Raw genomic sequence first — 14,417 nt, forward strand, 5'->3', positions numbered from 1 at the left:
GGCTCACAACCATCTATAATAGGATCTGATGCCCTTTTCTGACATGCAGACAGAACACTGTATACATAATAAATAAATAAATCTTAAAAAAAAAGATTTTGGAAATCAAGTGCAAGAGTTTTTGGCCAATGATCTGTACTGAGGCCACGCTGTTGTAATAAAACCTGAGTCCGTGGAGGAAGAGAGAGATTGTGGCAAACAAAATCCCACCAGACTGAATTTCTATAAGGTCTATGTTGGGAGCTGAGAGGGGAGGGGGCTCACAGAGCACAGGCCCAGGCAGGCACAAAGAGAGACAAGCAGGAAGCAGGAGAAATCCTGTCCCCAGGGTGATGGGCACCTCCACCTCCACGAGTGCCCGAGACTCAGGGCAGCATTTGAGCCACCAGAGAAGGGTCCCTCAGCAATTGCTGGGGATGCATGGAGGCCAAGGACTCGGTGGTCCAGAAGGGGGTCTGGTGTGGGTGGACTGGAAATAAGGAAAGGGCCCAATGCAGCTTTGACCCCCGAAGGGAAGGGAGTGAAGGCCTCAGGATTTCCCACCAAGGCATGGCACCAGTGTTGGCCAAAGGATGCCTCAAAGATCAGAGCAGGCAACAGACCTCAAGAGAGAGATTTATTAGGGGGAGGTCACACAAGGCTGCCTCTGACTGGGAATGGAACAGAAAAGGAGCAAACGATGAAGGCGAGGGCAGCAGGGGAAATGTGTGTCACTTGGTGGCTGGTGATGGTGTGGTTGCTGGCACTGGGTCACTGAAGGTGGCTGGGGGAGCACTTGGCTCTGGACTGTGTGGAGCTCAGTTGACCAACATGGCTGCTCTGCTCTGAGGAGTCAGAACTGGAGCATCAGGATCCATTCTGGTTGTGGGTGAGGTGACTGCTGGATGGATGGGGACATAGATGACAGAGAATGAGACAGGATGAGATGGTGCCTTAGACACTGTTCTGTTAGAGCCACCATGACCCAGACAACTCATAAGAGAGAAAGCATTCAATTGGGGCTTGCTCACAGTATCAGAGCCTCAGCACATGCTTACCAAGGTAGGGAGTGGGGCAGAAAGCAGGCAGGCAGGCAGGCATGGGGCTGGAGCAGAGGCCAGAGCAAGCCTGGGCCTGGCATGAGCCCACTCCCAGTGATGCACTTCCTATGACAAGGACACACCCCCAATCCTTCTAATCCTTTCACAGAGCCCCACTGCCTGGTGACTCAGTATTCACTTGTATGCGCTTATGGAGACCGCTCTTACTCAGAAGGCAGAACATAAAGAGTTAATCAGCAGCGTCTGCCCCATAGATCCAAACTGATGTGAAGGGCAGCTGTGGAGTGGACCCCATGTCTCTGGTCTCTCTGACTCCTGTAGTGGAAGATTTGGTTTTTTAAAAACTCAGTTATTAGCTGGGCATAGTGACCAACACCTTTAATCCCAGAATTCGGGAGGCAGAGGCAGGAAGAGCTTTGTGGGCTTGAGGCCAGCCTGGTCTACAAATTGAGTCCAGGACAGCCAGGGCTGCTACTCAGAGAGACTGCCTCATAAAACCAAAAACCAAAAACAAGCGAAAGACCAAAACCAAACAAAAAACCTAAAACCAGAAGACAAAGTAAGGAGCCACAGCTAGGATAGCAGCCCTGGAGTTCACAATCTTGGGGACAGGAGTAGGTTGGGCCACCACTTTACGGGGTCCCTGTGATCACAGAATCACAGCATGTGGTTCACAGCGATGAAGAGAACAGAACCAGGAGGTGAAAGAGCTGAGGAGTGACCCTGTCAAAGATGACAATGGACTGAGCTCCACCCACAGCCTGATCACACTCATGTCCACCTGCACACAGCCTATTCACACTCAGCTCCCCCTGGGCACAGCCTGTTCACACTCAGCCCCACCTGGACATAGCATGTTGACACTCAGCTCCACCTGGGCACAGCCTGTTCACACTCAGTTCCACCTGGACATAGCATGTTCACACTCAGCTCCACCTGGGCACAGCCTGTTCACACTCAGCTCCACCTGGGTACAGCCTGTTCACACTCACCTCCACCTGGATACAGTCTGTTCACACTCAGCTGCCACAACCTCATCCTGTCCCACCACATACATACAGGATAATGACACAGATTCTGGAAGGTTCTCCATCTGCCATTTCTTTTTTTTTTAAAGATTTATTTATTTTATTTATTGCATATGAGTGCCTTATCTGCAGAAGAGCGTATCAGATTACATTATAGGTGGTTGTGAGTCACCATGTGGCTGCTGGGAATTGAACTCAGGACCTCTGGAAGAGCAGGTGGCACTCTGACCACTAAGTCATCTCTCCAGCCCTGCCATTTATTTCTTAAACAACAGTGCAAGAATTCTCAATCCTTTAATTTACCCGCCCATCAACCCCTCAGGTCAAGGATGTGAACAATCAAGTCCACATTCAGCTTCTTAGTCTCAGTGGGGACATGAGGAGCTGCAGCTCAGGGCAGCAGGGAGCTGACAGGATGGAGATGTCCCCTCCTGCCTGCTGGACCAGGAAGGTTGGCTGTGGAAGGGAGGCACAGGCAGTGCAGGGAGAGGGTCCTGGTGTGCAGGGCTGGGCTCCCCACTTCTTTACATGGAGCCCACAGGAGTAAGCAGACAGCTTCAGACATCTGTTGTTTCTAGGTCAGAACGTGTCCCCACAAGGCAGCTGCCTGATGCTAAAGAACAAGAGTCATGAACAGTCAACACATCTCAAAGGCGCGTCACTCGTCCACAGGTCTAAATCTGAGCCCCCATCATCCCCCACCCAGCCCTCTCCTCTCTGCTGCAGCCCCAAACCCAAGCCTCCAGGTGTCACCTTTTCAAGCCTCCCGAGAGGAGACAGAGTTCTAGATGCTGTCTCTGTCTGCAGTAGAAGAAATAAGAAGACACTCAGGAGATGGCAGGTGAAGCTGGAGGGGCTATTATGGGCTGGCTGAGCTCCCCATCATCTCCAGCTTCACCCCAAGGACCTCAGGGACAATCCTGTCCCCCACACTTACCTAGAGCTGGTGCATAGTCCCCTCCTTTTCCACCTGTGAGAAGAAAAGCTGTGAGAGACCAGGGAAGACCCCAACCCTAGGAAGTTTCCAGAACTGACAGCAGCCCCAGCTAGAGACAGGAGCCATGACGGTGAGCATGTGTTTCCCATTAATGAGGCAGAGCACACTTCTAAAACAGGGCTGAGAGAAAACCCAGGCCCTGCCCTCTCCTACCTGTTTCTCCTCCTCTTCCTCACAACCACCACAGCCACAATGATGGTCACAGCTCCAAGGACAACCAGAACAGCAATGATTGCCATGATGGGGGCGTTCGACTCAGGAGGCTCTGGGAAGGGAAGGGAAAGCAAGGGAAGGTGAGGGTCATGACCCCAGCTCTCAGCCCTGACCTGCTCAGGGGCTGCAGAAGGCTCCAGCTTTCCCTGAGCCCAGCTCTGCACCCACACCCTCCTTACCCCATCTCAGGGTGAGGGGCTCACGCAGACCCTCATGCACCACATGGCATGTGTAATTCTGCTCCTTCCCAGAAGGCACCACCACAGCTGCCCACTTCTGGAAGGTTCCATCCCCTCCAGGCCTGGTCTCCACAAGCTCCATGTCCTGGGTCAGGTCCTCCCCATTCAGCTGCCATGTCAGGGTGATGTCAGCAGGGTAGAAGCCCAGGGCCCAGCACCTCAGGGTGATGTCACCTTCAGGTCTGGGGTGATGGGTCACATGTGCCTTTGGGGGGTCTGTTGGGAGATTTAAGAAGTCCACAGTTAACAAGATAACCTGAAATCTGCAAAGACAAAGTTAAACCAATGACAACACTGAACTACTTGTCTGTTTGAACACTTGGACTGTCACCACATTAGTTACCTGAGGAGGAGCTGGTCCCCTCAGCACAGAGCTGCACATTTTCCTGGGGACACTCAGAAGTTAAGGGGTTACCTACATCAACCAGCAGCTCAACATTTGTTTTTGGTTGTTTTGTCTTATGAGATGTTCTATAACTTTAGATATGCAGTGGAAGAATGGAAGGAGTAAAATTAATTAATTTAATATGTGTTTGAATTCATATAAAAATAGGAAAATAGTGGCAGGGGCTACATGAAGGGTGCCCCCAAATGCTCCTGCCACTATTGAGACACAACCACTGTGTCCATCTGGCTGACCAGCACTCACTGTCCGTCCTAGTGAATAGCCATCTCCAGAGTGTGCAGCAGAAACATGTGGAACCTCTCACACTCAGCCAGAGAAAATGACTTCCAGCCCCTGCCTCTGGGGGACAGATACAAGGCAAGTCACACAGGATCCTGAAGTGTGCTGTGGACCCAGTGCAGCACCCACTGGGAACACAGCAGCTCACAGGGGGAGTGGATCTTCCCTCTCACTCCAGTCCTCCATTGCAGAAGCCCCTGCCTCTGAGGAAGGTCAATTCCTGACTCACTAGGGGGAGCACTGCAGCTTGTTGGGGCAGAGGGGGAGCAGGAGGGTCTGGATGGTTACTTCTGGCAGGAAATTGTCCAAGCTCACAGGACCTTTCTCCTTTAAGGGAACAGGGACTTTACTTGTCTAATTATCCAGGTCAGCAGTGTCCCGGGCACCTGTGGACACCGACAGAAATGATACTACATAGGATGAAGAAAGAATATCACTCCAATGAGGAAGAAAATCTAAAAGCAAAACAATGCCTTCAAAAAGACAAAAGAAGAAAGAAAGAAATGAAAAGAAATTCTGGGTCTGGAGAGATGGCTCAGTGCTTAAGAACACTGGCTGTTCTTCCAGAGGTCTTGGGTTCCCTTCCCAGCACCACATGGCAGCTCACAACTGTCTATCATCAGTTGCAGGGCTCCTGACACCCTCATACAGACAGGCATACAGACAAAACACCAGTGTACATAAAACAAAAACAAACGAATTTTAAAAATAAAGTATTTTTTAAAAGAAAAGATAAAAATTCTATTATTTAATTTTTGTCAATGGCACCCCATAAGTCTCTTGTAACCAGTCTAGGAAAAGATAGAACTGGGGGGTGGAAGGGATGTAAAGCCATACACATGGAGCTGGGAGATTTTTGTTTGTTTGTTTGTTTTTTGTTTTTGGCGACTGGGTTTCTCTGTGTAGTCCTTGCTGTCCTGGACTAGCTTTGTAGATCAGGCTGGCCCCGAACTCATAGCTATCTGCCTGTCAATGCCTCTCAAGTGCTGGGATTAAAGTGTGCTCCACCAAGTCAGTCTCTAGGAGAATGTCTAATTTTGAAAGTTCTAGAAACTGGGGGAACCTAGCTGGGCCTTTAGTCAGCACTCAGTAGTCTGGCAGATCTTTGTGAGTTCGAGGCCAACCTGGTCTACCGAGTGAGTTCCAGAACAGTCAAGGATACACAGAGAAACACTGTTTCCAAAAATACACAAACAAACAAAAAGAAGAAAGAAAAGAAACTGGTGGAGCCTGCGATGCTGGATCAGGAGACCCCGACACTGTTTCCCTCAGAGACAGGGGCATCATCCCAGCTGAGGTTCTTCTTCCTCAGGACTGAGCTGAGGGCAGAGGGAGGAGGAGCCCGCGGCCCCCGCACCTGTGCGCAGCAGCGTCTCCTTCCCGATCTCCAGGTGTCTGCGGAGCCACTCCACGCACTCGCCCTCCATGTAGGCCTTCGATCTCTCTGCAACACCACCCTGTTCCAACATATGCTGTGTGATCTGCGCCGCCGTCCAGGATTTCAGGTCTTCCTTCAGGGCGCTGTAGTCGCGGCCATCGTATGCGAACTGCTCGTACCCGCGGAGGAGGCGCCCGTCCGACCCCACGTCACAGCCAGAAATCCCCTGGATGGTGTGAGAGCCTGCGGGACCCCGCGCACCTGTCTCCACGTGATCACCCACGCCCCGCGCCGGGCACACCCGCGGACTCCTCAAAACCGAAAGGGAAACCGGTCCCGGCTAGCGGTTCTCCTCCCGAACCTCGGACGTCGGGCATCGGGACGTGGAGGGGACGTGAGCTCTGACCGCGGTCACTCACCGCCCTCGCTCTGGTTGTAGTAGCCGATCAGGAACCTCAGCATCTCTCGGAAAATCTGCTCCGCGTTCTTGGCTCTCAGTGTCTTCCGCTCCCAATACTCCGGCCCCTCCCGCTCGATCCATGACGCTCGCGGCTCCACTCTCGGAGTCTCCGCGTCGCTGTCGTAGCGCAGGAACTCCGTGCCGTCCACGTAGCCGACTTCCATGTACCGGGGCTCCCCGAGGCCGGGCCGGGACACGGCGGTGTGGTAATACCGCAGCGAGTGTGAGCCTGGGGGCGGCGCGCGGTGAGACCCCGACCTCCTCCCGGGACCCCAGGCAGGTGCGCGGGCCGGGAGGGGAGCAGGGCGCGGGGCTCGGGACGCGGGTGGAGCAGGGGGCGGAGGGTCTGGTGGGCGACGCGGGGACGCGGCTTCCCCGGTGTCCCCCCCCCCCACGCAGAGTCCGTTTCCCTCCGGACCCCGCACTCACCCGCGCGGGTCAGGGTCGGGGCCAGGGCGGCCGCCAGCAGCAGGAGCAGCATGAGCAGCATGCCAGCGCCATGGCCCCATCTGGGATCCGGGCGCGTCTGAGTCGGGGCGGGCTGCGTGGACTTTATAACCAGTGGCCGCGGCGACGCTGGTTGGTTCCCCAGGATCGCGCCACCCAATAGGGGTGAGAACTGCGGACTCCTCATCAGTGTCCGGGCAGAGGGAGCTGAGACAGGTTAGGAGCAGAAGTGAAACTGGGGAGATGGGGAATCCCCAGCCCTGAGCTTCCGCACCGCAGACCGCTCAGCCTGGCGACTGAGACTTTGCCTGCCCTTGTGCTGAGGGACAGAGCGCTGTTTGTCATGGCTTCTCCGCGTTCTCACCCAGAAGCTGTCTGGATACCAGGAGAGACCCGAGGCCAGGCTCATGTTGTCCTTCCCTCCACCCTTCCTCTTCCTTCTCTTCAGAAGTCGGACCCTGGAGTCTTCTAGAAGAAAAGCCGCTCAGGGAACACAGTGGCAACAGCAAGCAGTTGGGGATGCAGGTGAGAGATGCTTCTCCTTAAGGCAGAGGCGCTGGCCTGCAAGCCCCACGCAGACCCACAGACACCAGGCTCTGTTCATGTGCTGACCAGGCAGGTGTACAGAGCCCTGTTAAAAATGACAGAAAGAAGCCGGGCGTGGTAGTGCACATCTTTAGTCCCAGCATTTGGGAAGCAGAGGCAGGTGGATCGCTGTGAGTTCAAGGCCAGCCTGGTCTACAAAATGGCTCTACAAAGCTAAGGCTACACAGAGTAACCCTGTCTCGAAAAACAAAACAAACAAACATAAAAGATAGAAAGAATGAAAGAAAGAAAACACATACAGAAAGCTAAATAAAGTTTATTCCTATAGCTCATTATATGAGGACTTGGGATGACTACACCATAGTTTAATTTGAGCATTTATAAGGTGACTATTACTTTCCACGGCTTAATTGTCTTCAACAGTTTACAATGAGTTAGTAATTTTAATAGGATTAGGATTTTTGGGGGGGCTGGGGAGATGGCTCAGAGGTTAAGGGCACTGTCTGTTCTTCCAGAGGTCCTGAGTTCAATACCCAGCAACCCCATGGTGGCTCACAGCCATCTGTAATGGTTCTGGCATGTGGGGACACATGGGGGCAGAATACTGTATAAATAATCAATAAATACTTTTTTTAAGATTAGGATTTTGTAGTGTTGTAGCCTGTGTAGCCTGCTTAAACTCTGCAGCCCTCCGCTGAGACCTACTTTAGTTCCTAGCGTAGCTGTGGCTCCTCTGCTGGCACCAGCTTTCGCTCTTAGCATATCAGAAGCCATTTTGGCTCCAGGTCTCCATTTTGGTTACAAGATAAAATTAAGTTCATGTTCTCAGGCCCTGTGTGTCTGAACCAGGAAGGTTCAGTGCCAGCGTTGATGCACATGCAGGACAGAGTGTCCTGGTCAGGGCTGAGGTGACTGGCTTCTCAGGCTGTGTCTGCTTCTTCCCCTCACTGTCTGTCTTCCATGGTGGGGTGGCCAGAGACCTCCCTCCCCCATCTGCACTTACTTCACGCTCTGCAGAGCTTCGGGGTTCACACTACTTCATAGTCACTGTGGCCACCCACAGGGCACCTCTCACACGGGAACCTCTCTTTGGTTTTCTCGGTGTTCAAGCCTCACTCCATGGCCTGTGGCCAGCTCAGGTCAGCAATGTGGACCACAGCAGGCAGAGCAAGCTATGGGTTCCCCTGGGCCACTGGGGCCTTGGAGAGCCAGGAGTTCATGAGGAAATGCACCAGGAGGATGGGAGGAGGGAGGTCCTCTCTTCTGTCAACTTTGACCTCAGCTTCTGGGTACCCACAGCCATCTCCTGCAGCTGGATGCACCTGCAGCCCTTGTGGTCTGGTGTGAGGTAGATTGTTCATGGCTTTTGCTGGCTTCGTGAGCTTCTTGAAGCCTTGTGGGAGAAACACGTGTCTACAGTGCTGCCAGGAAGTCTCGGGGGCATCTCTTCTCAGATGCTAAAGTTGCAAGGATCTAAGGCTGGACAGTTAGTGAGGGTGAACTCAGTACCAGTTCTGAGTGAGGAGCAGCCCAGGTCAAAGGTCACAGCAAACTGGATCCAGGGTATTGGGAGAAGTGTCCTCTGATTTATGCAAACCAGGGACTCAGAGACCCTCATGCCCTCTGTGTCGAACTCCTTGCTATAGCAGGCAGTGCCAAGTGGTCATGGTCCTCTCTGGCCAGGAGGTGCTGGCCCAGCAGAATGTAGGCCAAGCTGAAGCCCCAGTGGCAGGTGTGGTCCTCAGGGCGCTGTGCAACTGCCCTGAAGGCTCCTGCATCCCGTACATAAGGTGGCAGCTTAGGCATCAGATGCAGGAGGTGCTGCCCAAGCACACTGGGGGAGTCGGGATGGGGTTCTGGCTGATCTCCAGGCTGAGTGCCAGTGTGGGGTCAGCTCCTGGCAGGTTGGGGGGCAGGTGTTGCTCACGCCATGCAGCTCAGTTGTGCAGGCCCAGGAGACCACTGTGGCAGTGCCGCTGGCTGCACTCTGGTGACTGCTGCATGGAGAAGGCACCGAGATCCAGAATGAGAATCTGAGGCAAAGTTGTCTCCTCTCACCAGGAAACACGAGGCTGTGTCCTGTCCTCTCACCTCAGAGCTCCGTGGACAGGTCTGTGTGCATCAGGGATCTGCAAGCCAGGGTGGATGTGTGGCCTGCCAGTGCTGAGCTAAGGGCACCTCAGCTCCTCCTGAGCTCACAAACCCTGTGCCAACTGTGCCACCTGCTGAGGCCTCCAGGTGCTCATGGGAATCAGGGCTGCCATGGCTCATGCTCCCAGTTCCCGCTGTGCCCATTGCTGGTCACTAAAGCAGTGGTCTTGCTCCAGGGCTCCATGTCTGAGGCCTGCAGGTCTAAGTGTGTGGGGGTGCGACATGTGGTGCCCACACTCCTCTCCTCCCCCCCATTCCCTGCCCGGTCTGTTCCAAGTGAGCCCTCTGAGAGCCACCAAGACCACAGCTCCATAGTGTGATTTTGGCGGGAACCTGCACGGAGGCCTAGGGACCCAAACTGGTCCTCTGGCTGCAGTTACCTCCTTTGCCTCCTGGGTATCTGGTCTGCCTCAAGGCTGGCCAGTCTCCCCCTGTGGTGTCTTCACTGCAGGAGGTGGTGGCTTTGGATGGGACAAACTGGAGCACCAAGGCAGCTCTGGATTTGGTGCCCTCTGTTGGAAGTCAGCAAGCCCTTTGCTCAAGTTTCCCCCTGTATTTAAATTACATTTATTTATTATGTATCCAGTGTTCTGTTTGCATGTACATCTGCATGACAGAAGAAGGCACCAGGTCTCATTATAGATGGTTGTGAGCCACCAGGTGGGTGCTGGGAATCGAACTCAGGACTTTTGGACAGAGAAGTCAGTGCTCTTAACCTCTGAGCCATCTCTCCGGGTCCCTCAAGCTCCTTTTAACTGTTACATGAATGAGAGAAGTTGTCCATATTTGTGGGCTGTCATATGATCCTTCCATACCTGTATCCATGTTATAAGGTCTAAATGCGGATAAAATGCATCTCTAGCTCCCAGTACTCCTGCTCCATCTATGGCGGGCACTGCTCATATCTCTGAGTCTCCACGTTGCTGTTGAAGCCCAGGGACTCCTTGTCATCCATATAGCCGACTTCCATGTACCGAGGCCCTGTGGGAATACCTCAGAGTGTGTGAGCCTGAGGGAGGTGCCTAGTGAGACCCTGACCCTCCTCCTGGCACCTTGGGCAGGTGCGAGGGCCCAGAGGTGAGCAGGGCGCCTGCTTTGGGTCCTAGGTGAAGAAGAGGGCTGGGGGAGGGGCATTCTGGCTCCCTGTTGTGGTCCCTCCCCACAGAGTTGCAGAATCACTTCCCCCCTGACCTCACACTCACCAGCCTGGGTCTGGGTAGGGGCAGCGGCCAGCAGTAGGAGCAGCATTTCCTGCTGCCACCTGCCAAACTAGAAATGTGCTGAGCAGGTTTGAGTCTGTACAGGCTTTATAACTAGGGACCTCAGCGGTTGGTTCTTCAGGATTTCGGCGCCCAGAGGTGGTAAGAACTAACTGCCAACTTGTTGTCCACAAGGACCTGACACCAATTAGGAGATGGACAAGCTAAGCCCTCGAACCTGGGCTTCCCTATCCAGGCCGACACTTAAACACTGAAACAGAATGATTTCAACACTGTGTTCATAAGAGCTGGGGTCTCAGAGACATGGCTTCCTCACATGGCAGCTGGAAACCACTCAGGTTCTGGCTTGCGGCCCCGAGGAGTCCTCTGCTACTTGTCTGGGTCCTTCTGGTGGCTGCTGTTGACACAGTGGCTGGCTTCCACAGAGATACTCACAGAGAGAGAAAGAGATGGCAGCAGGACAGGAGAGCAAGAGAGCTGGAGGGAGAGAGGAAGAGTGACAGAAGGAGGGAGGGAGGGAGGGAGGGAGGGAGGGAGGGGTGTGGTGCTGCTTCCCCCCTGCAGCCCTTGAAGTGGCCCCTTCCCTGAGCCCTGCTGCAGTGGCCCTGGCTTCACAGGCTGTCCAGAGCCCTCTGGAAAGTCTGCCCCTCTTCTTGGTCCACTGGGAACCTCAGTTCTTAGATCCCCAACCTTGGTGTACTCTGAGTTTTAAAGATGTTCCTCTATAGGCTACTTTTTTCTTAACAAATATATTTTATTATGAACTTGTTAACCAACCGTAAGTCATTTATAACCCGACTAACCTAAACAATAGGAAGAGGTTTAAATAATACAATAAATAATACAATAAGGATATCAGTTCCAAGGAACAATTCTCCTGGTGTAATCAGCAGGATTTCTTTTGATCGAACCTGGAGTAACCAGAACCCAGAACCTCAGCAGCCCTGAAGCCCAAAGGGGAGTGAGGAACAGCCAAAACTATCCTAAGTCTCCAAAGGCTCCGCCTCCAGTTCTGGGCTCATTTACATATCTCCTCCCAGAGTCTCTTCAGGGATCTTTTCAGCTGGCAACAATCAAGCTCCCCAACTAGGTGGTTTATCTTCTAGTGGGTTAGCCTCACCTGTTCTCTCACAAGACCATTTCAATCCCACACTTGGGGTCATAACAAAAAACATGTTTGTCTCTCCTTCATTCCTCTGTTAATAGGGACACATTCTTTTCTCAGATGCAGTTTTTGTTTTCTTCCACTATGCTCCAAGACACTGACCAGCCCCCCAGCATGGGGCACCCCAGTCCCTGAGCTGAGGAACTGACTGTGACAGCTGCTCTGCTTGCTGTCTCCACCCTGTGGCCCCACAGTTAACAGGCTGCCTCAGCCCCACCTACTGCCCTGTAACTTGTGGGCATAGCAGTCCCTGTGTGCAGGAGATCTTGAGTGCTTGCTTGGGTGACAGCGTGTGTGTGTGTGTGTGTGTGTGTGTGTGTGTGTGTGTGTCTATGAACATAGAAACACACAGATACATTTTTAAAGCTACAAATACATAAAAGGCCAATTTCTAGTCTCTTTTTCCTTTTTTTAGAGATTTATTTATTTATTTATATACAGTGTTCTGCCTGCATGTACACCTGCACACCAGAAGAGGGCACCAAATCTCATAAAGATGGTTGTGAGTCACCATGTGGTTGCCAGGAATTGAACTCAGGATCTTTGGAAGGGCAGACAGTGCTCTTAACCTCTGAGCCATCTCTCCAGACCCTCCCGTTCCTTTTTTCTTTTTTGTCTTCTTTTCCTTCCTTTCTTTTTTTTCTTTTCCTTTCTTCTCTTTTCTCTTTTTAAGATTGATTTATTTGCTGGGCGTGGTGGCGCACGCCTTTAATCCCAGCACTCAGGAGGCAGAGGCAGGCAGATCGGTGTGAGTTCAAGGCCAGCCTGGACTACAAAGCGAGTCTAGGACTGGCAAGACTACACAGAAAAACCCTGTCTCGAAAACCAAAAAAAAAAAAAAAATTGATTTATTTATTACATATACAGTGTTTTGTCAGCACATATGCTTGCAAGCCAGAAGAGGGCCCAAGATCTCATTATAGATGGTTGTGAGACACCATGTGGTTGCTGGGAATTGGACTCAGGACCTTTGGAAGAACAAACAGTGCTCTTAACCTCTGAGCCATCTCTCCAGCTCTCTTTCTTTTCTTGATTGATTGAATTTTTCTTTTTTTGAGACAGGGTTTCTCTGTGTAGTCCTGGCTGTCCTGGACTCATTTTGTAGACCAGGTTTGAACTTAAAGCTATCCACCTGCCTCTGCCTCCCTGAGTGCTGAGATTACAGGCCTTTGCCACCGTGCCCAGCCAATTTCCAGTTTCTTAACAATGTTTAAAACTGACAGACTAGCCCAGAGTGGTGGCACATGCCTTTAACCCAGCACTGGAACTGGGGGCAGAGGCAGCCACATCCCTGTGAGTTTGAACCAGCTTAGCCTACAAAGTGACTCCAGTACAGCCAGGGCTACAAGAGACACCTAGTCTTGAAAGACCAAAACTAACCAAAGAAACACAAAACTAACAGAATAAATAGACCACCTACTGATGACTTTGTATCGTTGCTTTGAACATAACTGATTCTCCTTTGATTAAGTATTAAGATTTTGTCATATTTCCAGTGGGGACAGGGAGTTGGTGTTTTGAGACAGGATTTCTCTGTGTGGCTCTGTCTGTCCTGGACCAGGCTGGCTTGGAATTCATAGTGGTTTTCCTGCCTCTGTGTCTCCTGAGTGCCAGAATGAAAGCTTTTCTCACCCACTGCCTGGAAAATTCTTCACTGCTTCAGCCAGCTTCTCAGCTGCACTGAGATGTACCCCTTCCTCACCCCAAGGCCAGCACCTGCTGTTCCCAATATTCCCACAGCTACTGTGGTCCTGCTCCACTTTCCCAGCCACACACACTGCTGAATTACCCATGAGCACCTGGGTTCCCATGGCCAGGGAGGCAGAGGGAGCAGAGCAGATCCAAGTTGAGACCCTGAGGATCAGGCTTTCCTGCCCATCCTACACAAGGGTTAGATTCTGAAAGCCTGACAGGGGATGGGGTGGGGAAACCCCAGGAAACAGCCCTGGAAGGAGACAGGGGCTCAGGACACTGAAATCCATCCCCTGAGCTCAGGGGCCTTGTTGAGACAAGGACAGGAGAAGCACCTCCTACTGCTGTCACGCCCCAGAGGACAATGAGACAGGCACCACACAGGGACAGACACAGGCCTCATCCTCCATACAGACTGAAAAGACAGGAGCTAAAGACAAAGGATGGGGTGAAAAGCTGCAGCCAGAACGGAGTCTGGGCAAGCCTGACAGAGCCTGGAGGCTCCTAATCCAGGACACAGGACAAGGCTCACCCTCCCTGTAATCCTGTCATCACAGTCTGTCAGCTTGTGGCTATGCCCAAGGACAAGGACAAAAGAGCCCAGCAGGACAGGGCTGAGGAGGTACCACACGCTCCAAGTGCACGTGGACTGAGCTGCACCTGACATGGCACATGCACACTCAGATCCCACAAGCTCTCTTGCCCCATGGACACTCAGCACAGGACACACAGATTCTGGAAGATTCTCCATCTGCCACTTATTTCTTAAACAGTAGTGCAAGAATTCTCAGTCCTTTAATTTACCTGCCCATCAACCCCTCAGGTCAAGGACATGAACAATCAAGTCCACATTCAGCTTCTTAGTCTCAGTGGGGACATGAGGAGCTGCAGCTCAGGGCAGCAGGGAGCTGACAGGATGGAGATGTCCCCTCCTGCCTGCTGGACCAGGAAGGTTGGCTGTGGAAGGGAGCACAGGCAGTGCAGGGAGAGGGTCCTGGTGTGCAGGGCTGGGCTGGGCTCCCCACTTCTTCACTTGGAGCCCACAGGAGTAAGCAGACAGCTTCAGACATCTGTTGTTTCTAGGTCAGAACGTGTCCCCACAAGGCAGCTGCCTGATGCTAAAGAACAAGAGTCATGAACAGTCAACACATCTCAA

At 52.5% G+C, this 14,417-nt stretch overlaps 2 protein-coding genes across 14 annotated transcripts in view; both read right to left on the reverse strand.

Annotated features, from left to right (window-relative positions):
• The window catches only part of LOC311581480 (H-2 class I histocompatibility antigen, Q10 alpha chain-like), a 119,334-nt gene that overhangs the window by 49,363 nt on the left and 55,554 nt on the right, over positions 1–14,417 (reverse strand). For 2 of the 12 annotated variants that reach the window (XM_084753773.1, XM_084753772.1), the window contains exon 6: positions 3,000–3,038. The exons of 3 other annotated variants lie outside the window; for them this stretch is intronic. In XM_084753773.1, the coding sequence (XP_084609899.1) occupies positions 3,000–3,038 (39 nt within the window). Of the gene's footprint in view, positions 1–2,999; positions 3,041–3,218; positions 3,331–3,457; positions 3,734–5,559; positions 5,824–5,999; positions 6,270–6,469; positions 6,549–14,417 lie in introns of those variants that run through there. 7 more of the 12 variants (XM_084753775.1, XM_084753766.1, XM_084753767.1 and 4 more) reach the window with 6 other exon arrangements.
• Positions 1–14,417, reverse strand: part of LOC311581476 (H-2 class I histocompatibility antigen, L-D alpha chain-like) — a 104,453-nt gene that overhangs the window by 9,773 nt on the left and 80,263 nt on the right. The window contains exon 8 of one of the 2 annotated variants that reach the window (XM_084753754.1): positions 13,995–14,379. The exons of the other annotated variant lie outside the window; for it this stretch is intronic. The gene's annotated coding sequence lies outside the window, so the exon portion shown is untranslated. Of the gene's footprint in view, positions 1–13,994; positions 14,380–14,417 lie in introns of those variants that run through there. 2 annotated transcript variants of the gene reach the window in all.

The sequence above is a fragment of the Acomys minous genome (genome assembly GCF_964271855.1).
Source record: "Acomys minous genome assembly, chromosome: 13".
NCBI classification, from domain to species: Eukaryota; Metazoa; Chordata; class Mammalia; order Rodentia; family Muridae; genus Acomys; species Acomys minous.